Below are 19,699 nucleotides of genomic sequence, written 5' to 3' on the forward strand. Positions count from 1 at the left end.
GGATGCCTTTTAGTGACTAATTTTGCCATTGCTTGGGAACAAATAGTGTTATTGAGCTAAAGAAAAGAACCCTTTTTGGAATGGGCTTGGAATAAAACCAAAGTATTTAAGCAAATTTGAAGTTTTGCAAGACGTTGCTCTGAGTAGCTTCCGTCCCCAAATCATATAAGAGTACACTTGAATTGATTTGATCATTCTCCCATGGCTAATTTGTTCAACAAACAAGCTCACATGCAAATCAGTGTATGTCTGCCAAAACGTCCGGGATGTAATTGGCATTAGGGTTAAACACACTCAGGCGTCATATGAAAACAGCAAGTTTTTGGACTGAATCAGTATCTGTGAAGTTTTATTAAGGGTGCACTGCAGTTTGTCTTCTTGCGGAGCCACTCCCAAGGATGGCTGTTTGGATTCAAGCAGTAGTGTGTCTGGTAAGTACTGGTTCCTTATACGAAAACTAAAAATACCTACCTTATTACCCGGGGGGGTACTCCCTATAATGGCCTATACGGGGAGGCTCCGCCCGAAAGGGGTACCTTTTTCAGGCTTCAGGTATATAAAAGGGTAGGGATTTCACGAGTTAAAGTATATGAAAGGGTATGGAAATCTGTCATTTGGCTATTTAAAAGGGCCTTTAATTAAAATATTTCGAACAGACGCAATTTATGGCTGTATTATTTTAATTTATTGAGCGCTACATAAAAATGACAAGAAAACGTCCTATTTTAAGTCCACGCCATGTCTCTTAGGTATATGAAAGGGGTACCTTTTTCAGTTAAAGGTATACGAAAGGGGTACAATTTCTGTCAAAAATGGTATATAAAAGGGTAAGGGGTTAGAACTTGGGGCGGAGCCTCCCCGTATAAAACTTTTTTGAGTACCCCCCCCCCCCCCCGGGCCTTATTACAAGAAAAGAATGTTTACAGCGAGTAGCTACAGCATTCAGTCATGCGTTTTCCTATTTAATCCACCGTCTTATCTTTTAACGATTTTTCTTCCAACATGGAATGTTTTAAAAGCTCTGTACAAGAAAAGATTCTTTTGCTTTCATACTTGGTTCACGTCATATAAAACACTCTTATTTCAATTCAATGCGTAGAGGTTTATTGCCAATCAAGACAGACCTCTATAGACTTGCTCATCTATCGTTTGGAATTCTTTTTTTTTTTCAATTTATTTTTTTATAGGACTATAAATTGCTGTCAAAGTGTAAAGTTAATCTATATTGTGTGAACTTCACAAGCAGCAGTCAGTCAGTCAGTCAGTCAATCAGTATGAAATACTGGAGCGTGTATACCAGTCGAAGAACGAACGTGTTTGGTATATAAACTGAAATCACATAGAGGACGAACAACATTTTTTAATGAATTTTAAAGGGTATGACAATTTTAGAAAGGAGTTTCATATCCATCATAAACTGTTACTCTTACTTTCAGTCAGTCAGTCTAGCCATTTAGTCGTTCAAGAACAAGAGGGAGATCAATGTCATTATATGAAACACATTGAAATAAATATACTGTGCGTTCAACAGGTGTTTATTTACCTTTTGGTCATTGAAAACTTATCATTTCAAAGCAACACATTACCAGTATCAAAACAGCAATAACAGGTTTTAATTTGCCCGATTAGGCTCGTTTCATCACAAACACGAATATAAATTCTCTACCGGAATGCCATTGCCTGGGAAAGATACATTACTGATAAAAGCGAAAGCGGGAAGTCTGGAACGAAGAAAACATTCAATTTTTTCCCACGACCTTTTTGATCTTGACTCAGCACACAAGACCACAAATTGCGACATAATAACTTCACTGCCTAGGGACAGATACAATTATGATAACGGTATAAAAATGAATTAAATGGACCCGAATTGAATAGGGTGTGATTAATCATGGACTCGTGTTATAGCAAAAACAGTCCACGGGACTCCTGTAAAGTAATTATTTTCGTCATTGCTGGGGGACAGATACAATAACACTGTGCCAAAAAAAAGATATTTACTAACATACTACACCCAAATTTCGGAGTTGGCTTGGAATAAAACCGCAAAAGAAAAGAAAATTTGTCCATTTTTACTTGAACTGTAGTTAAACAACATGCTCCTTAAAGAACAACGATCAAACTTGAATGGATTTGGACTCTCGCGGCCTATTTCGGCACAAACGAGTCTTCATGCAAATCAGTGTTCTCTTGAAACGTCCACTTTTTAAATCAGTATCAGAGGTAAACAGCATTGAGGTGACATATTGAACTGCAACTCTTTCGACTAAAGAAGCACCACCGTAGTTTTATTAAGCGTTTACTGCAGTTTGTCTTCTTGTGGAGCTCCTCCCAGGGAAGGCTGTTTGGATTCAAACAGTAGTGTGTCTGGCAAGAAGTGTGTCCTTCTAAGAAATCTTTTACTTGCAGTCGATAGGTATCCTAGAAAAGAACAAAGATAAATCAGATATCACGCTTTAAAACACATGGAAATATACTGTTTCTTCAACAGGTGCTTATTTACCAGCTTATATTCCGGGAAGAGGTTAATATCGTTTTCGTACGTTCAACCAAAGCACACAGCATCCCAGCACAAACTGTGGTCTGCGAAAACACTTACAATTAATTAATTTGCATTACCTGGCTCGTTTCAGCGCAAACACGACAATAAATTCGCTGCTAAAATTCTATCAATTCAGTACCTTGGTTAAGGAAACGAAGAAAACACTCAATTGATTTGCATGACCTGCCGTGATCTCGTTTTATCCATAGCCTATCATGAGACTCCTATGGTTTTAGCACACCGGCGCAAGACTATAAAATCAAAACATCTTAATGACTTCATTGCCTAGGGACAGATACACTTATGTTAACGGTACAAAAATAGATTGAATGGACGCAAAATGAAAAGGTGTGACTTATCGTGCCATCGTTCCAGCACAAACAGGATGCCTTTTAGTGACTAATTTTGCCATTGCTTGGGAACAAATAGTGTTATTGAGCTAAAGAAAAGAACCCTTTTTGGAATGAGCTTGGAATAAAACCAAAGTATTTAAGCAGATTTAAAGTTTTGCAAGACGTTTTTCTGAGTTGCTTCCGTCCCCAAATCATATAAGAGTACACTTGAATGGATTTGATCATTCTCTCATGGCTAATTTGTTCAACAAACAAGCTCACATGCAAATCAGTGTATGTCTGCCAAAACGTCCGGGGTTTTAATTGGCATTAGGGTTAAACACACTCAGGCGTCATATGAAAACAGCAAGTTTTTGGACTGAAACAGTATCTGTGAAGTTTTATTAAGGGTGCACTGCAGTTTGTCCGCTTCTTGTGGAGCCACTCCCCCAAGGATGGCTGTTTGGATTCAAGCAGTGTGTCTGGTAAGTACTGGTTCCTTATACGAAAACTAAAAATACCTACCTTATTACAAGAAAAGAATGTTTACAGCGAGTAGCTACAGCATTCAGTCATGCGTTTTCCTATTTAATCCACCGTCTTATCTTTTAACGATTTTTCTTCCAACATGGAATGTTTTAAAAGCTCTGTACAAGAAAAGATTCTTTTGCTTTCATACTTGGTTCACGTCATATAAAACACTCTTATTTCAATTCAATGCGTAGAGGTTTATTGCCAATCAAAACAGACTTCTATAGACTTGCTCATCTATCTTTTGGAATTATTATTTTTTTTCAATTAATTTTTTTGAGGACTATAAATTGCTGTCAAAGTGTAAAGTTAATCTATATTGTGTGAGCTTCACAAGCAGCAGTCAGTCAGTCAGTCAGTCAGTCAATCAGTATGAAATACTGGAGCGTGTATACCAGTCGAAGAACGAACGTGTTTGGTATATAAACTGAAATCACATAGAGGACGAACAACATTTTTTAATGAATTTTAAAGGGTATGACAATTTTAGAAAGGAGTTTCATATCCATCATAAACTGTTACTCTTACTTTCAGTCAGTCAGTCTAGCCATTTAGTCGTTCAAGAACAAGAGGGAGATCAATGTCACTATATGAAACACATTGAAATATACGTATACTGTGCGTTCAACAGGTGTTTATTTACCTTTTGGTCATTGAAAACTTATCATTTCAAAGCAACACATTATCAGTATCAAAACAGCAATAACAGGTTTTAATTTGCCCGATTAGGCTCGATTCATCACAAACACGAATATAAATTCTCTACCGGAATGCCATTGCCTGGGAAAGATACATTACTGATTAGAGCGAAAGCGGGAAATCTGGAACGAAGAAAACATTCAATTTTTCCCACGACCTTTTTGATCTTGACTCAGCACACAAGACCACAAATTGCGACATAATAACTTCACTGCCTAGGGACAGATACAATTATGATAACGGTATAAAAATGAATTAAATGAACCCGAATTGAATAGGGTGTGACTTATCATGGACTCGTGTTATAGCAAAAACAGTCCACGGGACTCATGTAAAGTAATTATTTTCGTCATTGCTGGGGGACAGATACAATAACACTGTGCCAAAAAAAAAAAGATATTTACTAACATACTACACCCAAATTTCGGAGTTGGCTTGGAATAAAACCGCAAAAGAAAAGAAAATTTGTCCATTTTTACTTGAACTGTAGTTAAACAACATGCTCCTTAAAGAACAACGATCAAACTTGAATGGATTTGGTCTCTCGCGGCCTATTTCGGCACAAACGAGTCTTCATGCAAATCAGTGTTCTCTTGAAACGTCCACTTTTTAAATCAGTATCAGAGGTAAACAGCATTGAGGTGACATATTGAACTGCAACTCTTTAGACTAAAGAAGCACCACCGTAGTTTTATTTAGCGTTTACTGCAGTTTGCCTTCTTGTGGAGCTCCTCCCAGGGATGGCTGTTTGGATTTAAACAGTAGCGTGTCTGGCAAGAAGTGTGTCCTTCTAAGAAATCTTTTAAAGAACTCCACCTTATCACAGGAAAACAACATTTGTAATGGATAGCTACAAAGTGCAGTCATGCGTTTTCCTAATTCAATCCATCGTCCTAATTATATTACCTTTTAGTAATTTTTATTCCAGCCTAAAACGCTTTGAAGGCTATGTACAAGAAACACGATAAAAAAATATTATGAATCTTCATTTGTTATCGTCGTGTGAGTAAAAATAATGCGAATGAATGTCAATATTTGTTGTTTAAATGTGCCTGGTTCACTTCCTATTAAAAATTCGAAAATATTTGCTTTCAAATGGTGAAAATTCAGTCTTAATCCGTTTAAATGAGGAGACGTTTTTTATAAATAAAAAACAGAATTGTGTAAAATTGCTTCTGTAACTTTTGCAATTCAGTACTTTTTTCATTTAATATCGAATCACAGCTAGGATGTTAAGGCTAAATGTAAAATAAAAATCGTAACACAAAAAATTGAAACTCGTGAAGAAGATAAGAATTTAGACTAAGTAAACGCAACCCCGATAAAAAAAAAAAAAAACAGTTCATCGGGTGAAAATCATTTTACAGCAAATAACAACTGGGTTACAGCTATGCTTTACTTGAGCTACGTAGTTTTCTTTCACTCGTGCATCGGAAGTCCATGATTGTCTTTTCAGTTCTCTGATCACCTGTCAGACATCATTTCCTCGTAACCTCAGAAAGGCTGCTATTGGTTAATCTACTAATCGATAGAGTGATGTCTTATTGTGTATTGTCTTACTGAAATAATAGCTTATAATATAGTCAACCCCACTACGAACACATCTCTTGAAATACATTATTTCACGGCAGAACGATTCGAGGCTGGTTTATTGTATTTTACTTCGATCTATTACACTATGGATTATCTTTTAGAATAGGCTTACATATCCGGCTTAATTGCCCTATACCTGAAACAATATTTTAAAAAAACTGTGGTAATCCAGTCATCTTCATCTAAGAATTTTAAGACAAAAGCATAATATAACAAAAAATATTCAATCATTCAGTCAGTCGGGTAAGCAATCAGCCAGACAGAAAATCAGTCAGTCAAAGGGCGCGATCCATTGGACCAAAATTTTCGGTTTGAATTTCCGAAATTTTCATCTGTCAAATGGAACGGTATTTTCCACTTGAATCGGACAGGCTAGTTCCATTTCGAATTCCGCAAACAGTAAAGAAAACTGAAGATATTACTCCTCTCTTGATAAATTCTGAAGCCATCTATCCTTTCACTTAGCTCAGAAACGTAGCTCCACGCTTTTCCAAAAGTAAAGAATGCGAAACGTTTACACTGGAAACACATACATCTGCTTTTATGACATTTACGGAAACATTTGGATGCACAAGATGTGCTCTTATCGCAATCGTTTAAGACAATTATACGTGGTGTGCACGTATTTTCGAACTACTTACCAAAGCTTGCTAAGCACTCATGTTCCAATAACGCAGTTAAGCTATCTGCCGCAAGAAGAAATGACCATGGAATGGAATGACCGCCATGTCGAACTTTGTCGATTTCCGGGTTGGGAAAAACTGGGCCCGAGCAGAAATTGGCGAATGGAACAGGATTTTCCGAGAATTCCGATTTTCCGGAATTTTAGGACAACCTCCAGAAGTTGACCAAAATTTTCGAAACGAGTTTTCAGAAACTTTCTGTTCCATTCGATTTTGTACCGGAATTTCCGGAAATTTTAAAAGCCAAGTGCTTTTATCTTCCTTTGCCACAGCGACTTCGAACATTTCGTGCTTATGCGAGTAAGTAAGCTCATTTGCATAATGTGTATGAAATACTCGCATAAGAACGAAATGTTCGAAGTCGCTGTGGCAAAGGAAGATAAAAAGTGCAAGGTATTTTTATATTTCTATGCTTCCTAACATCTGTTTAGTATGATTTAGTTGGAATTTAGAATGGTCTGGTCTGGACTCGTGAAATAAAGGCCGGCGAAGACACCATACTTTTGCATGTTTACAAAAAGCGATCTAACGGTTGCTGATATTTAAATTTTCACGGACCCGTAAATCAAAATGTATCAAAATAAACATGCGTTTCCAACCTTTGAAGGACCACTAACTTAGAAATAATAATAATAATTTGGTGCGTTTGGTTGTTTTTGAACGGCGAGCTCGTCAACTTATGAAATTTCTCGTTCTGGTCAAGCTCAAAATTAGGCCTTTTGCAGCCTTCACTGTTGAGAGCTCTTAAAAATATATTTCAACGTATTTCCAAAAGCTAAAGTCGTTGCATTTACTTACAACTTAAGATAGTTCACTGGGCAAAGTTTGAGGGAAAACTTTTTTCCGAACCGGAAATGCGATGGACCGCTTTAAGAGAAACTGCCACTTAAAAGGCAAAGTTTTGTAAAGAAACAAAACGTGTAGCCATGTTTTCAAAGCATAAACTGCCGTCGAGAGCAAACTTGCCGCTCGTTTTCGCAACCTCGTTGGAAACCATTTTAATTCTCGCGCTGTGATTGGTTTAGTCGTACTACTCGAGATGCTGATTGGTTATATTTTTCACATGTGAAGAAAGCTATACGCGAAGCTGATTGGACGTATCGCTTTTTCACATGTGAAAATATAGCAAATATAGAATTCTATTTGCAAGGTTTATTGCTTAAAATTCTCTCTATATATATAATAAATACTGTTATTGTTACTGTTCGTTCATTCATTCATTCATTCATCATTCATTTATTCATTTATTCATTCGGTAGGTCAGTCAGTCAGTCAGTTAGTTAGGCAAGCAGGCATTTAGTCTTCAATCATTTGAGTCCAATCCTTTATCTATCAGTACCCAGCCAGTCAGACAGTCGGTCAGTTAGGTAGTCATGCCCAATCAGGAGGTCAGGCAGTCACCATCTGCTAGTCAGTGTGCCAGTTGGATGGCAGATGCTCTGCAATCGTATTGTTTCGTTTTTTTTTTTATCTAATTAACAATTAGACTACAAGCCCGAGTTTTCTATGAGCAAATAGTCAACGAGGCGCAGCCGAGTTGACTATAGCTCATAGAAAACGAGGGCGAGTAGTCTAATTGTTTTAGTAGAAACTCTAAAGGATTGCAGTCCAAAACCTAAAATATTGTGCACTTTGAAGACAAAAATCAAGAAAATTTACCGCCTAAAGAGCTACTCGCGCGCGACTGTTTTCTATCGGCGATTAGAATATAGCCGCTGTATACGCGCGATGAAATTCTAGCGGGCATTATTTTTAATAGGACATAGCTGAAAACTATAGAAGCCCGGTACCCCGGATGTGCGAATTGTTTGTCGAATTTCGCTGAACGACTTCGTCGACTTCGCCTCTATTCTCTTGTTTTGTTGTTTAAATGATGCTTTAAAGCAGCAAGTTTTTATCAGAAACGTTTTACCTGCTTAAATGGAACTGAGACAGTGCCAAAGGAAGCGACAGATGAAGAAAGAATCGTTGAAATTTGTTGTTCTTCTTTGGAGTTGTGTACGCCACTATTTTGCCGTTAACTGCCCGAAATTGATTGGAAATTATTTAGCAAAACAAGCCGGACTCTCGAAACGCTTTGAGGTAAGAAACGTTTTTAAGCCACAATCTGAAGAAAGAACACTCCACTTTTGTTAACTGGGCGGTTAGTCCAGTTCATAGATTCGGTATATACCTCATTCTCCCTGCTGTTTTGTTAATGAGGTTTTGTTGTTGGCGTATATTTTGAAGGAAAAGGAGAGACGTCATGTTATGTTGTGTAGATTTAGGAGGAACGCTAGGAATGAGTTGGATGACAGGGGAGGAAGCAGATAAATGCGAAGTTTTCGGGACGAAAAGATTGAAAAAGTTGTGCCAAAAACGCCATTTTGAATAATAGCGGACATATTTGACCGGTGGAGACTAGAGGAATCGTGGGGACGAGAATGGCGAGTCGCAGCCTGAATGTGCGTTTGGAATCCAAATGAACCGAAAAGGAATTTTGTAAGGATGACAGGAAGAATTTCTTGTGAGAGGAGGTTGAATTAGGCTGTGCACTGAAGGCAGACGGTGATGAGAGACGAGTTCAGGTATGACATGTGTTTATAATAGAATGTAGTTTGCGCGTTCCTATGTTTATTGACCTTTATTGCCAGCTTTCGCTTTGATTTTGGACCGGCGATCCGATTAAAAAAACTTGAACTGTTTAGTGAAGTAAGAATACTCAAAGCAATGGTCGTCGGGTTATTGTTTTTGGTTCTTTAAGAGCATTTTATCGGCATTGCATTATGTATATTTTTGGAAGAAATGCGTGGTTTACGTTTTTGGCTGTGTTTGCTAGATCTGGTTTTGTTTGGCCAGAAAATTACTGAAATATTAGCTTAACATATTTCTTTTACCCTTTGTTCGCTTTTTGGAGGCAAAGTTATTTTGGCTACACTGAAGGTGATATAAAGATAAAGAGGGTTAATTGTTACTGCTAATTGTTACTATTGAATATATATATATATTGGTCATACACCGATACAAGCAATTTGTTCTTTAAAAAGAAAAAAAACCTGGCGGTTTGCTGCTGTGTGAGAGTTTTAGGGCCAGTGTTAACATGATTAATGAATGACTCATTCCGGAACAAGTTAATCCCATCCCGATATTCACTCTATCTGTTTACATGATACCAAGACAAAAGTCAAGTCATTCTCGAATGAGTTCATTCCGGTTTTTAAATGAATTTGATTCCGAGATGAAACCGCATCTTGTGAAACCACATACAGAGGTCACAGTTTGAACTCAGAGCAAAAAAATGTAAATTATAGCGTTTACTGTTTAGCCCAAAGAAGCAGCCCTATGGTCAAATTGCTTGTTAAAATTGCAGATATAGCCATCATGAGCATTAAAAATAACATGTTTGCGCAAAACATGCGCCATCTTGTTTTGATCTTGAGTGAAAACTACGCACGTGAAAACGACTTTGGTTGAGCTGGTCGATTATGTCATGTGGAATGTATGCAGTCAACGAACTTCATTGTGAACTTGTTCCGAAATATAAGTCATTCTGGAACTATATGTAAACAGGCCCTCATGTGCAAGCAGCAAGGCGTGTGAGGCATGGCAGCGAGGTATATGAGGCAAAAATCCCTACTCCAAATGAAAAGGTTTAAATCGGAGTGCTATATTTAAGCTAACTGATCTGCTATTTAGCTGGCTTACATACATACATACATACATACATACTTTATTTGAAAACAAAGGTCTATAAAGATGGCAGCCTAGGGCTGATGTGGACCTTTAAAACTTAATTACAGATAAAAAATAGAAAATAACTTATACAGATTCTTTATATTCTTTTAAAATTTCATGACATTACTAAAAATATACATAACATGATTATTTAAAAATTACCTAGAATACAAATACACATGCATAATAAAATTAAAAATATAATATAGAGTTTAAAAATACACAAAATCTTCTAAGTTTTTATTATTGTTAGTACATGTTCCTTTAATAAAACTTACATTGTCTATCGCTTTACATTTCTTTATGGCAGCTTTAAATTGATTTATATTTACAGGTTTTCTGATATTTTCATTTAGACTGTTCCAGACTACTGGCCCTCTAAAAATTAAAGATTGTTTGCCAAATTCAGTGTTCATTTGTCTCATTCTAAGCGAATTTCCCCTCCTGCTTGATTTGGTAACCTCAAAGTAAGAAGATAGTCTGTGTTCCATAGTTACCACTTTAAACATTTCTAGTGCCACCTTCTTCTTATACATATAGGCCAGGTTATGCCATTTAACACGTTTTAGAACTTGGTGATCATCATAGGTGGTGGGAACATCATGTATCTGCCGAGCAGCTTTTATATGCAGGTTTTCAATTTCATCAAAAAGGGCATGTGAACAACTACCCCAAACTGATATGCAGTACGTTACATTTGGCACAAAAATTTTGAAATAAATATCCTCTAATTGGTTTACCGGGAGGTACTTCATCCTTTTTAGCATCTTAAGTTGGGCGGAAAAGGATTTCGAAAGCTTCTTAATATGACTATCCCAGGTGAGTCTATTATCAATTAATACACCTAGTGATTTAGCAACATCAATGAAGTCAAGCGTGAGATTTCCACACCTCACTTGCTGAAGAGGACCAATGAATTTCTTTCTGGTAATAATCATGGTCTCGCATTTCCCTGTATGTATTGTAAGCTTGTTCATACTGCACCAGTGAACGATTTCTTTAAGTAGGATGTTAAGTAGTTGAATGACTTGATCTACTGAGTTTCCGATAACAAAAACTGTTGTGTCGTCAGCGTAAAGGTGCAGTTCTCCATTTGAAATGCTCTCTGCAAAGTCATTTACGTAGATTGAAAAAAGCCGTGGACCTAGTAAGGACCCTTGTGGGACTCCATGTGATACAAGGTTTAATTGGGATTTTACCCCATTTAGTTCAACAAATTGTTTGCGATTATCCAGGTAGCTAACTAACCACCTTAGCCGATTTCCATAAATGCCGCAAGCTTGCATTTTATAAAAGAGGATATCATACTAGAATGGATCGCACATCTTGCTGCCTCGCACTTTTGTGACGACCTGCTGTATGACCCCTTAAAATAGACTGTCTTTACTAACCCGGTGGAAGTCGTCGTTCAAAATATGGGTATCACAGAACTGTAAATTGTAGATCACTACAGCAAGGTTTTTTGGTGTTGTGTTCATGTGTATACATAGTACTCGTGTGTGGAAAAATTCACTGCATTTAGTGGGTTTCTTGTTTAGTGTTGTTTTGTTTGTATGCACTGTGACCAGTGATTTTTTTCCTCCCTTCCCCTCAGGCATTAGCAGGCCATTCACTTGTTATGCAAGAGAAAGAAAGTAAAATCTCAGGTACCTAGGAGAAAAGTGAGTGGGGGGACTCCCCTGCCTCTTATGTTCTCCCACCATGGAACTCCTTTGTAAAATACTTATACCAATCAAGTGTAAAGGTGGATGACGATAACTTGCAGGACTGTCATTAAGTTTTTATGCAGCCAAACATTGAAGTTATCACCCGTAGCATTTCATTCTGAATGCAACTTGTAAAGTAACACCAATCAAAATGTTTACCTGTAACATTGAGTGAGCTCATGATCAGCTGTAACAGGTGTTACGGGTTACAGCCCTTAATGACAGCCCTGGATAAGGGATGATAACATTGTTGGTAGCTGGGAAATGAATTCTTTATCTTACCTTCTCAATTGTGGTGCTTTCAAGATATTTACTATACTTAATTGTTTGTTTATTTTAAAGGTGTTATTTGGACTTGTGAAAATTTAAAAAGAATATTTGACACGTGAACTCACGTAAAAATGCAAGGTGAGATTGTGTGAGTCCTTCTTGGGTTGCTGTATGTTCATCCCACGTGGGATGCTGCCTAAAGGATTCTAAAATGACCTGGGTGGGGTGTCACCTAGGATCCTGCTAATTACTCCAGGTGGGATCCCACTCGAGATACCTGCTGCTAATTCCACATGGAATTTTAACTGTGCATTGATCCCAGGGGGGATCCCACCTGGGATCCTAACTAGTTCTAGGCAGGATCTCAGCTGGAATCCCATCTAATTCTAGGTCTCTATGCATATTATCTGAAGTGGTAATTCCACATGATTAGGCAAAAAAGATATATTAATTAGCTGTCTTAGATAACAACAGAATCAATACACTGTAGTGTTGTCATTTGAGTTTGATATATTCAATGTAGTCATCTCATTCATCATAAATACATTGTAATTCCATTCATGTGGCCACCAATGAGCCACAAGTTGACAATATTAAAGCTGGGTGTTCTTTAAACAAGAAAATGACTGGTACTGAGCATTTGCTCAGGTCAACTTGAAGGGGCTTTATAATTTTTATAGGTAGGTGATTGTATTTATGGGGTGGTGGTAATGGACTTGGCCCATTATTATTGTTTTTTGATTAAGTAAAATTACTGAAAAGTTTTTTCAATAACTCAATTTTGTTTTTGTTTATTTAAGGAGTTATAATAGTTTCAACAACTGATGGGAACAAAGTGGTGCAAGGAACACTGCTGCTATCATCTGCATACCTAAATCTGGAAAGGCTGTATTAGCTCACATGAAGGGAGAAAAAGGTTGCTTTTTATGTGAAGATAAAGGCGATGGGTTGGCAATGGCTTACAGAGATTTTGGCTTTACAGCACAGGCATGTTGCTCCACATGATACCCATGGAAAAGTTGTTATCCGGAACGTTATTTAAAATGGAGGACAGGTACGGCCTCGTACCCAGATGCCTCTCTTGTTCTCGTTTTGTCGGAGAAAGAAAATCGAGGCGCCAGAGGAGGAGGCAGGAACAGGTAAGTGTTACTAGCAGTTATTGTATGCTGTTACTAACCAGTTAATTATTTTCAATACAAGTTTTTTAACTTTTTCATGTATCCAACACTTATTAATTAACATGATATATCTTCTTCTGTCAATCATATGGAGGTGATATCCTGAAGGTAGAGATGAAATGGAAGTGAAGTTCACCATTAGTTAGTCCGTCTGATCAAAACCAGTGAAGTTGATAATGACATGCCTTGACCACCTTATAAATAATTATACTGAATTTTATTTTTTTATTGAGGTCAATGGGATAAATGGTGCTTCTGTGTCTTTACTGTTTAAATAATTTGACCTTGTGGTGTGTTAACTACAATTGTCAAGGTCATTAAAAATTTTAATTATTGAATATCAAGATAATAAATCATTAAAATGATTTATAAACTTTATATTCAAGCTTCAGAATACAGAAATTAGCCTCTCTGCTAGTATTGAAAGGTGTCTTAGTTAATTACTTGCTTCACTACAGTATGCAAATCACAGCTATCACAATTCTTGTGAGTGAGCAGATAACAACAAAACAGCTAATAATGATTAATAAATGCATTTATATGGCAGATTTTCCATATTATGTAAATTATGTTCAAATAAGCCGATGAACTGTTGGACAATTTCTACAGATTGACGGCAGTACTTTATGGTTAGATATGAATTGGTTGATGCTTTGGCATACACTTTTCATGTCAGTGCACCTGCATAACTCATAAGTGCACAGCTAATAGTATTTCCGAAATGATTCGATTTAGCACCCGGGGGGCTTATTTACTTTTGGCACCTCATGGAAGGGCGCTTATTGAGACACGGCAGTTATTTAATTTTTTGAGAAAAAAACCAAACGTTCAAAACAAAACTTAAATATATATTGAAATAACTAACAATAACAGAAACTGTCAGTAACAAATTGTTGAAAGTTCAGTTACTTTTAAAAGAGTTGTTTATTTTAGCAGTAAATATATACATGTTCGGTCCGGTGAATGTTCGTGAGTTTATCTATTCGACATTGATGACATTTTCGTCCCCAGAGGCCGCAATCCTTTTGGGAAGGAGAATGCATCGATGACTTCAATAGGGGTGGTTATCCACAATAGGGGGGGGGGGGGGGGGGGGGGTTATTAGAATAGAGGCTCATAACAATGGGGCACTTATTAGAATAGAGGCTCTTATTGGAATAGGGGCGCTTATTGACAAAAACACATTCGAAGGGGGGCGCTTATTCGGAAGGGGGCGCTTATTGGAAGGAGGGCGCTTAATCGAATCATTACAGTAACCAATATTGTTTGGCTTTTTCACTGCCACTAGAAGTGTGGAACTAAACTAATACACCAAAATGTTGCATAGAGAAAGTGCTTTACTCACTCTATTATTTAGCAGTATATCAACGTGAACTGTTGCCTTTTTGCCCGGTCACATGTGCCGAATTTAATTGCAAGGCTGTTTTATGTTATAATTTATTTCTTAATTGTGTTTACAGAAAATGTCAATACTTCCTCCACAGAAGGGATTGGGAATTCCTGGTGATGGGAGGGGTCTCAAAGGCCAAAACGGTAAGGAAAGGTATGAAGCTAAATTGGATTTCCGGAGGGTTCCCTCAGGTTGGGGGTGGGGGGGGTGGTCTTAGGAAAAATTCTTTCTGTGAGGGAGTTATGGATCATTTTTCTTCAGTTAAGCAAAATATTATTTTCTGATAGAAAAAAAATAGGGCGTCAGATGTCAATATTTTTAACTGCTGGAAACAATATGATGATCAACTTGAAGCAAAAAGCGATAACGATTTTTTGAATTCTTTGTTAGACCATGTGTAGGGGTGGGAAAGGTGGGGTGTAAACTCCGTTGAAGGGTACGTTCTAAAGTAATTGGCCCTTTGAGAACTAGAGATGCACAGTGTCCCTTTCCCATTCCCAAAGATCACTTGGTTTCCTGTTGTCTCTGGTGGGGTAATAGAAGGGATTTTTTTGTCTAAATCATGAATTATCAATAACAAACATCGGGGATGATGTGGTCCAACTTCTACAACAATAAAATAAAGAATTTTTGATTTTGTATCTTTTTTTCTCACTTAATGATTAATAATAATGTTACAAAAAATTCTTTTAACATAGAAAAGTGGAAAACAGACGTTATAGTAAAAAAAACGTTCGGTTTTTATTTGTACATATTATAGCCTTTAAACTTTTTTTAAAAAAAAATTATGTCTTAGCGAACATTATATCGATAAATTTGTATAAGTAATGGTGGGTACTTGCAGTAATTCTATAAAGTTAGCCTTTTAAAATAGTAAGCTAAAAGGATTAGGCTCGAGATGGGATTTAAAGTTGGAACCTGGTCTTACCAATGCAGTGCTGTATGATGCTTTTAGATACCACTGAACCAACATTGATAATTTTGCATGCCTTGATAATTTTGATAATGGTAGAGCATCAGAGTAATATCGAAAAGTTTCAGGTACATGTATGAAGCTAATGTCAAGTGCGATTTTTGTTGTAGGTTTGTTTGGAATCTTATGTTAAGCCGCTTCAGACTTGAAATTGATAAAGCTCTTTGGTAGTGATTGCTGACTGAGAAGGCTATAGGCTAACGGAGTTTCTCATTCCTAAAATCTGCAATTTGAATTAAGTTATGCACAAAGCTGTGGTATAAAAAGACAGTAAACGCCAAGGAAAATACATTTTTGCACCGTGTTTTCCAGCATGATAAATAGATCAAGTTATGTTGATTTGGACTCGAAGGTATTGATATTTTTGTTACTATGGGGGCCACCCATGGAGGGGAGGGGGACAGCACACTGTGTTGTTTCGAACAAAATTTTTCTTGTTGTGTGTGGAAGCATTTCATCTGTTCGCTAAAATCTGCTTTTGTTCACGTGTTGCCAGTTATGTCACATAACTGGCAACAAACAAGAGGAAAAGTATTCCTCTTGTTTGTATATCCCCAAAGGCTATTTCGATTAAAGGCAAACGTCAGTTTACCATTTTTAACCAAGCCAAAGTTGCAAAGTGCCCAGCCGTCGCGACTGACAAATACAGCATTTCCTCCGCGAAAATAAAAAAAAATTCTTGAACTGAAAGACGTTTGCATTCTTCCATGATATGTTCGAACAACAATGCCCAGGATAAACCTTCTACTCATACTAACTTCATGCAAAAAAGTCGATATCTCGAAGAGATCTTTGATTTATTTCAAAATTTAACTTCCCTAAAGGTAAACAACCAACTGGCAAAGTTTGGTTGGAAATCTATGAGCAGTTCTATTTCAAGGGAATTACCTTAAGGTCTCTATTCAGAATTCTTGCAATACATAGTTCCGTTGTGAAGGCCTTACTTACAATTTTAGTGGCATTTTGTGGAAGTGCCGGGAGTAGACGAATGGTGCCACCACCACAGATAGCGCATCCAATTTTTTAATAAGCGCCACACTCGCGATCCAATAAGCGCTGCATTTGAGGCGCAAAAAAATATAATAAACAGCGCCGCGCTTATTCGAATAAATACCGTAACCTGATGATAGTACTAGTGGCTACGTGCATATCAATCAGGATGTGAAAGGTATGGGAAGCTTTGTGGTAAATTGACAATTTCTTGGGAACTTAATATTAGATGCACCAGTGTATGCAACAGTATCAACGCATACCGAAAAATCAGGGTTATAAGTGCTCCTGCTTATAATCGTGTCTAGTTATAAGCTCATCTACATGGAAACAAAAAAACATCCGGGTAATAAGCCCCCTCCCCCCGTATGGTAGATGACAGTAAATGTTGCTTTACAGTACACACTCTTTTATCGGACACATATATGGACAGGTGCTTTGTTGCGCATTTTATTTGATTTTTGATTTTTGTGTTGGTCCCCTTTTTTACTCTATTTTACTGTACCTTTTATTGGGATTACACGCCTCCCATGCCTCACTGCCTCGCCTCGCATACCCCGCTGCCTCACATATTTGGAATACTCTAACGCAGTTATCCTTCAACAACACCATTCCATTCCTTAACTCTAGGTCTCTATATCTCCAACATAATTCTCAGACACTTAACTATTGTTAACAAAATCAATTTGCTATCCAGTCCTTGATAACCAAAATATTAAATGTCAGCCGGTTTCATCTTAAAGAAATTTACTAGCCTCCTACAAACTCAACTTATCTTCTTATCTTCGTTCTAAAACTTAAAAGGATCTTTCTCTCATTTTATTCAGTTGCAGAGCAAGAAAATACATGGTTCACAACAAGTCAAGTACACAAGAATTAAAGGCAACAACTAACGAAATGGATCCACAAGAAAGAACCATCTCACAATTATCAAGGAGGATTATAGTTCAAACAAAACCCATGGATTCTGACTCAACTTTATCAGCTGATCTGACGTTTCACCTCTACAGAGTAATGCATCACACTCGCGAAGCAACTAAAATATAAAACAAAGTAAACAAAAAGCCAAAGAACAAACTGCCGTGTAGTTATTAATACTTCACATCTGTAGAGGAATTACACTTCTTGCTTCAGTCCATTTGCCTTCTGCTTTAAAATAAAAATGTTCTTAATCGACACACAAACTATACGCAATCCCGTACTTCTGTTTCAGGGATAAAAGTCTTCAGTTTGTAAATTCTGCAACTCACTTGAAGTTAACTAGAGCCATGTGATTTGTCTAACAATGTCACGGCCCAAACGTCACTCGACTTACATAATGAAATACACTTTTTATTTATTTAAAATGAAAAATCTCAATGAACTGTACTCACAGCTGGTGATTACAATGAAAAGCAATGATTGTACTCTGTATATAATATATTACTTATATATTGCTATTTCCATAATATTTCACACTCTAGCCATTAACTGTGCCTGACAACAATCCATGATAATAATCCATCTTCCCCATAAATTTTTTACAAACCTAAAAAAAGCGTCTCTCTCCCAGCAAGTCACACAACCGCACGTTTTGTCCCTCGTCTAAACCAGCCAACGATTACCTACATAAAGCTCGCAACCACACTCACCATCAAGCAAACCAAAAGTAACTTTTCCATTTCTTCTGTATGACTTGCACAACCGTCTTTACTCCTTTGAAACAACTCCTTATATTAATCGAATATACAGAATAACCACGGCCAAAAACCTACCATTTTCACGTTGTACCGACATACATGTATATATAGACCTGTATAATACACTAAGAACTTCACGACGTCATGAATAACTTGACAAAGCGTCGATGAAAATGACTTAGAAAATTTAAAACCCTTTTTTGAACTTTCTCTAACCGCACCTTACCGGCAACCGAAACGTCCTTTCTATACAAAAATATACGAAATGACCTCCGTCCAAAAAGAATCGCCTTTTCAGACTGAAGGTAACTAATATCATCAAAATTTCGCCACAGGACGAACACGAAAGCATTCAGAAAAATCACAATTACACCTTTACAATTATCTTTCAAAGTGTCTCAAACCGATACACTGAAAGGCCAATTCATTTCAACACAAACAATATGATATCTCTAATGTAGACGTCATTTCCCGCCCAGTTTTAAGCTTCTTTAAGCTTCTTGTTCTTTTTAAATCGAAATAAGAGGCGGATTTGAAAAACTTGCTGCGAAACGAACGCATGAAAATTTTTCATTTGAATGAAATTGAAGTAGGCTTAACCAAACTTGAATGCGTAAATATTTCAACTAGATTTTTCGGCTTTGTGAGAATCTTTTGGAAGTTGGAGAAAGGACTATATAAATAGAAAATATGAATGAAATGGTATCTTGGTTTATTTATAAAGAAGCCGCCAATAAAAAGAATAAACTAAACTTTCACTTTTACCAATGTTGCGTGCGTTTGTAAATGCCGTGAGCGACCGCGAGTCTTGTAAGTTCTGTCGGCTCTTTTTAATGCTATATTCTAAACCCACTAGAAGATGGTTTTCCTATGTCCTATAAGAAAATAATGCACTTTTGAGGTCTAGAAAAGCAGCTGAATGCCCTCGCCTGACGGCTCGGGCATCCACTAGCAGCTTTTATAGACCTCAAGCGTGCATTATTTTCTAGTAGGTAAATAGAAAACAGTGGGAGAACCAATCAGATTCGCGGATTTCCAATAGAACACAGCTGAGTTTCTACTAAGAACAGTTACAACAGTAGAAATACAAATAACAAACATGTATTTTCGCTGTTAAAAAATCGATTAAAACCCGTGACAAAGCTCCTTTAACATCCTAGCTGTTATTCGAATATATTAAATGAAAAAAGTACTAAATTGCAAAAGTTACAACAGTAGACAGTAGATAAAAGTACTTGTCTTGTGTGCAAGGTAAATTGCATCGCAGAACAGCATTTCTTCATGTATTGTAAGGAATGCAATAGTTTTTTTAAAAAAAGAACTCTTTGTTCATATTTCCAATAATGACGTTTCGTTTGCAAATCGTAATGATCATAAGAAGACAGTACTTCTTATGACTGACTATAATTATACTATATT

The 19,699-nt window shown here is 37.0% G+C and overlaps 2 protein-coding genes and 1 long non-coding RNA gene across 7 annotated transcripts in view; 2 read left to right on the forward strand and 1 right to left on the reverse strand.

Annotated features, from left to right (window-relative positions):
• The first annotated feature begins 295 nt into the window (after nucleotides 1-295).
• LOC144660575 (uncharacterized) overlaps nucleotides 296-19,699 on the forward strand; it is a 55,256-nt gene continuing 35,852 nt past the window's right edge. For both annotated transcript variants that reach the window (XM_078521227.1, XM_078521228.1), the window contains exon 1: nucleotides 296-431. In XM_078521227.1, coding sequence (XP_078377353.1) covers nucleotides 399-431 — 33 coding nt within the window. In that variant the 5' untranslated portion in view covers nucleotides 296-398. The remainder of the gene's footprint in view (nucleotides 432-19,699) is intronic.
• On the reverse strand, nucleotides 2,205-2,745 carry LOC144660652 (uncharacterized). The gene is made up of 3 exons (XR_013572126.1): nucleotides 2,682-2,745; nucleotides 2,504-2,583; nucleotides 2,205-2,421 (listed from the first exon to the last, which is right to left on the reverse strand). It is a non-coding gene; the product is annotated as an uncharacterized LOC144660652 (long non-coding RNA).
• On the forward strand, nucleotides 8,800-18,007 carry LOC144660648 (uncharacterized). Of its 4 annotated transcripts, XM_078521330.1 has the most exons (5): nucleotides 8,800-8,947; nucleotides 12,143-12,208; nucleotides 12,871-13,209; nucleotides 14,709-14,791; nucleotides 17,429-18,007. In XM_078521330.1, exons 3-5 carry the CDS (start codon nucleotides 13,060-13,062, stop codon nucleotides 17,646-17,648), a joined length of 453 nt encoding a protein of 150 aa, XP_078377456.1. In that variant the 5' UTR covers nucleotides 8,800-8,947; nucleotides 12,143-12,208; nucleotides 12,871-13,059; the 3' UTR covers nucleotides 17,649-18,007. The 4 variants fall into 4 exon arrangements, 3 of the variants coding, with proteins under 3 accessions (XP_078377456.1, XP_078377455.1, XP_078377458.1); XM_078521329.1 differs by lacking the exon at nucleotides 12,143-12,208; XM_078521332.1 differs by lacking the exon at nucleotides 12,143-12,208 and having other exon boundaries at nucleotides 14,709-14,781.

Source organism: Oculina patagonica, chromosome 7, assembly GCF_052425735.1.
Source record: "Oculina patagonica isolate OP01 chromosome 7, crgOcupat, whole genome shotgun sequence".
Classification (NCBI taxonomy): Eukaryota; Metazoa; Cnidaria; class Anthozoa; order Scleractinia; family Oculinidae; genus Oculina; species Oculina patagonica.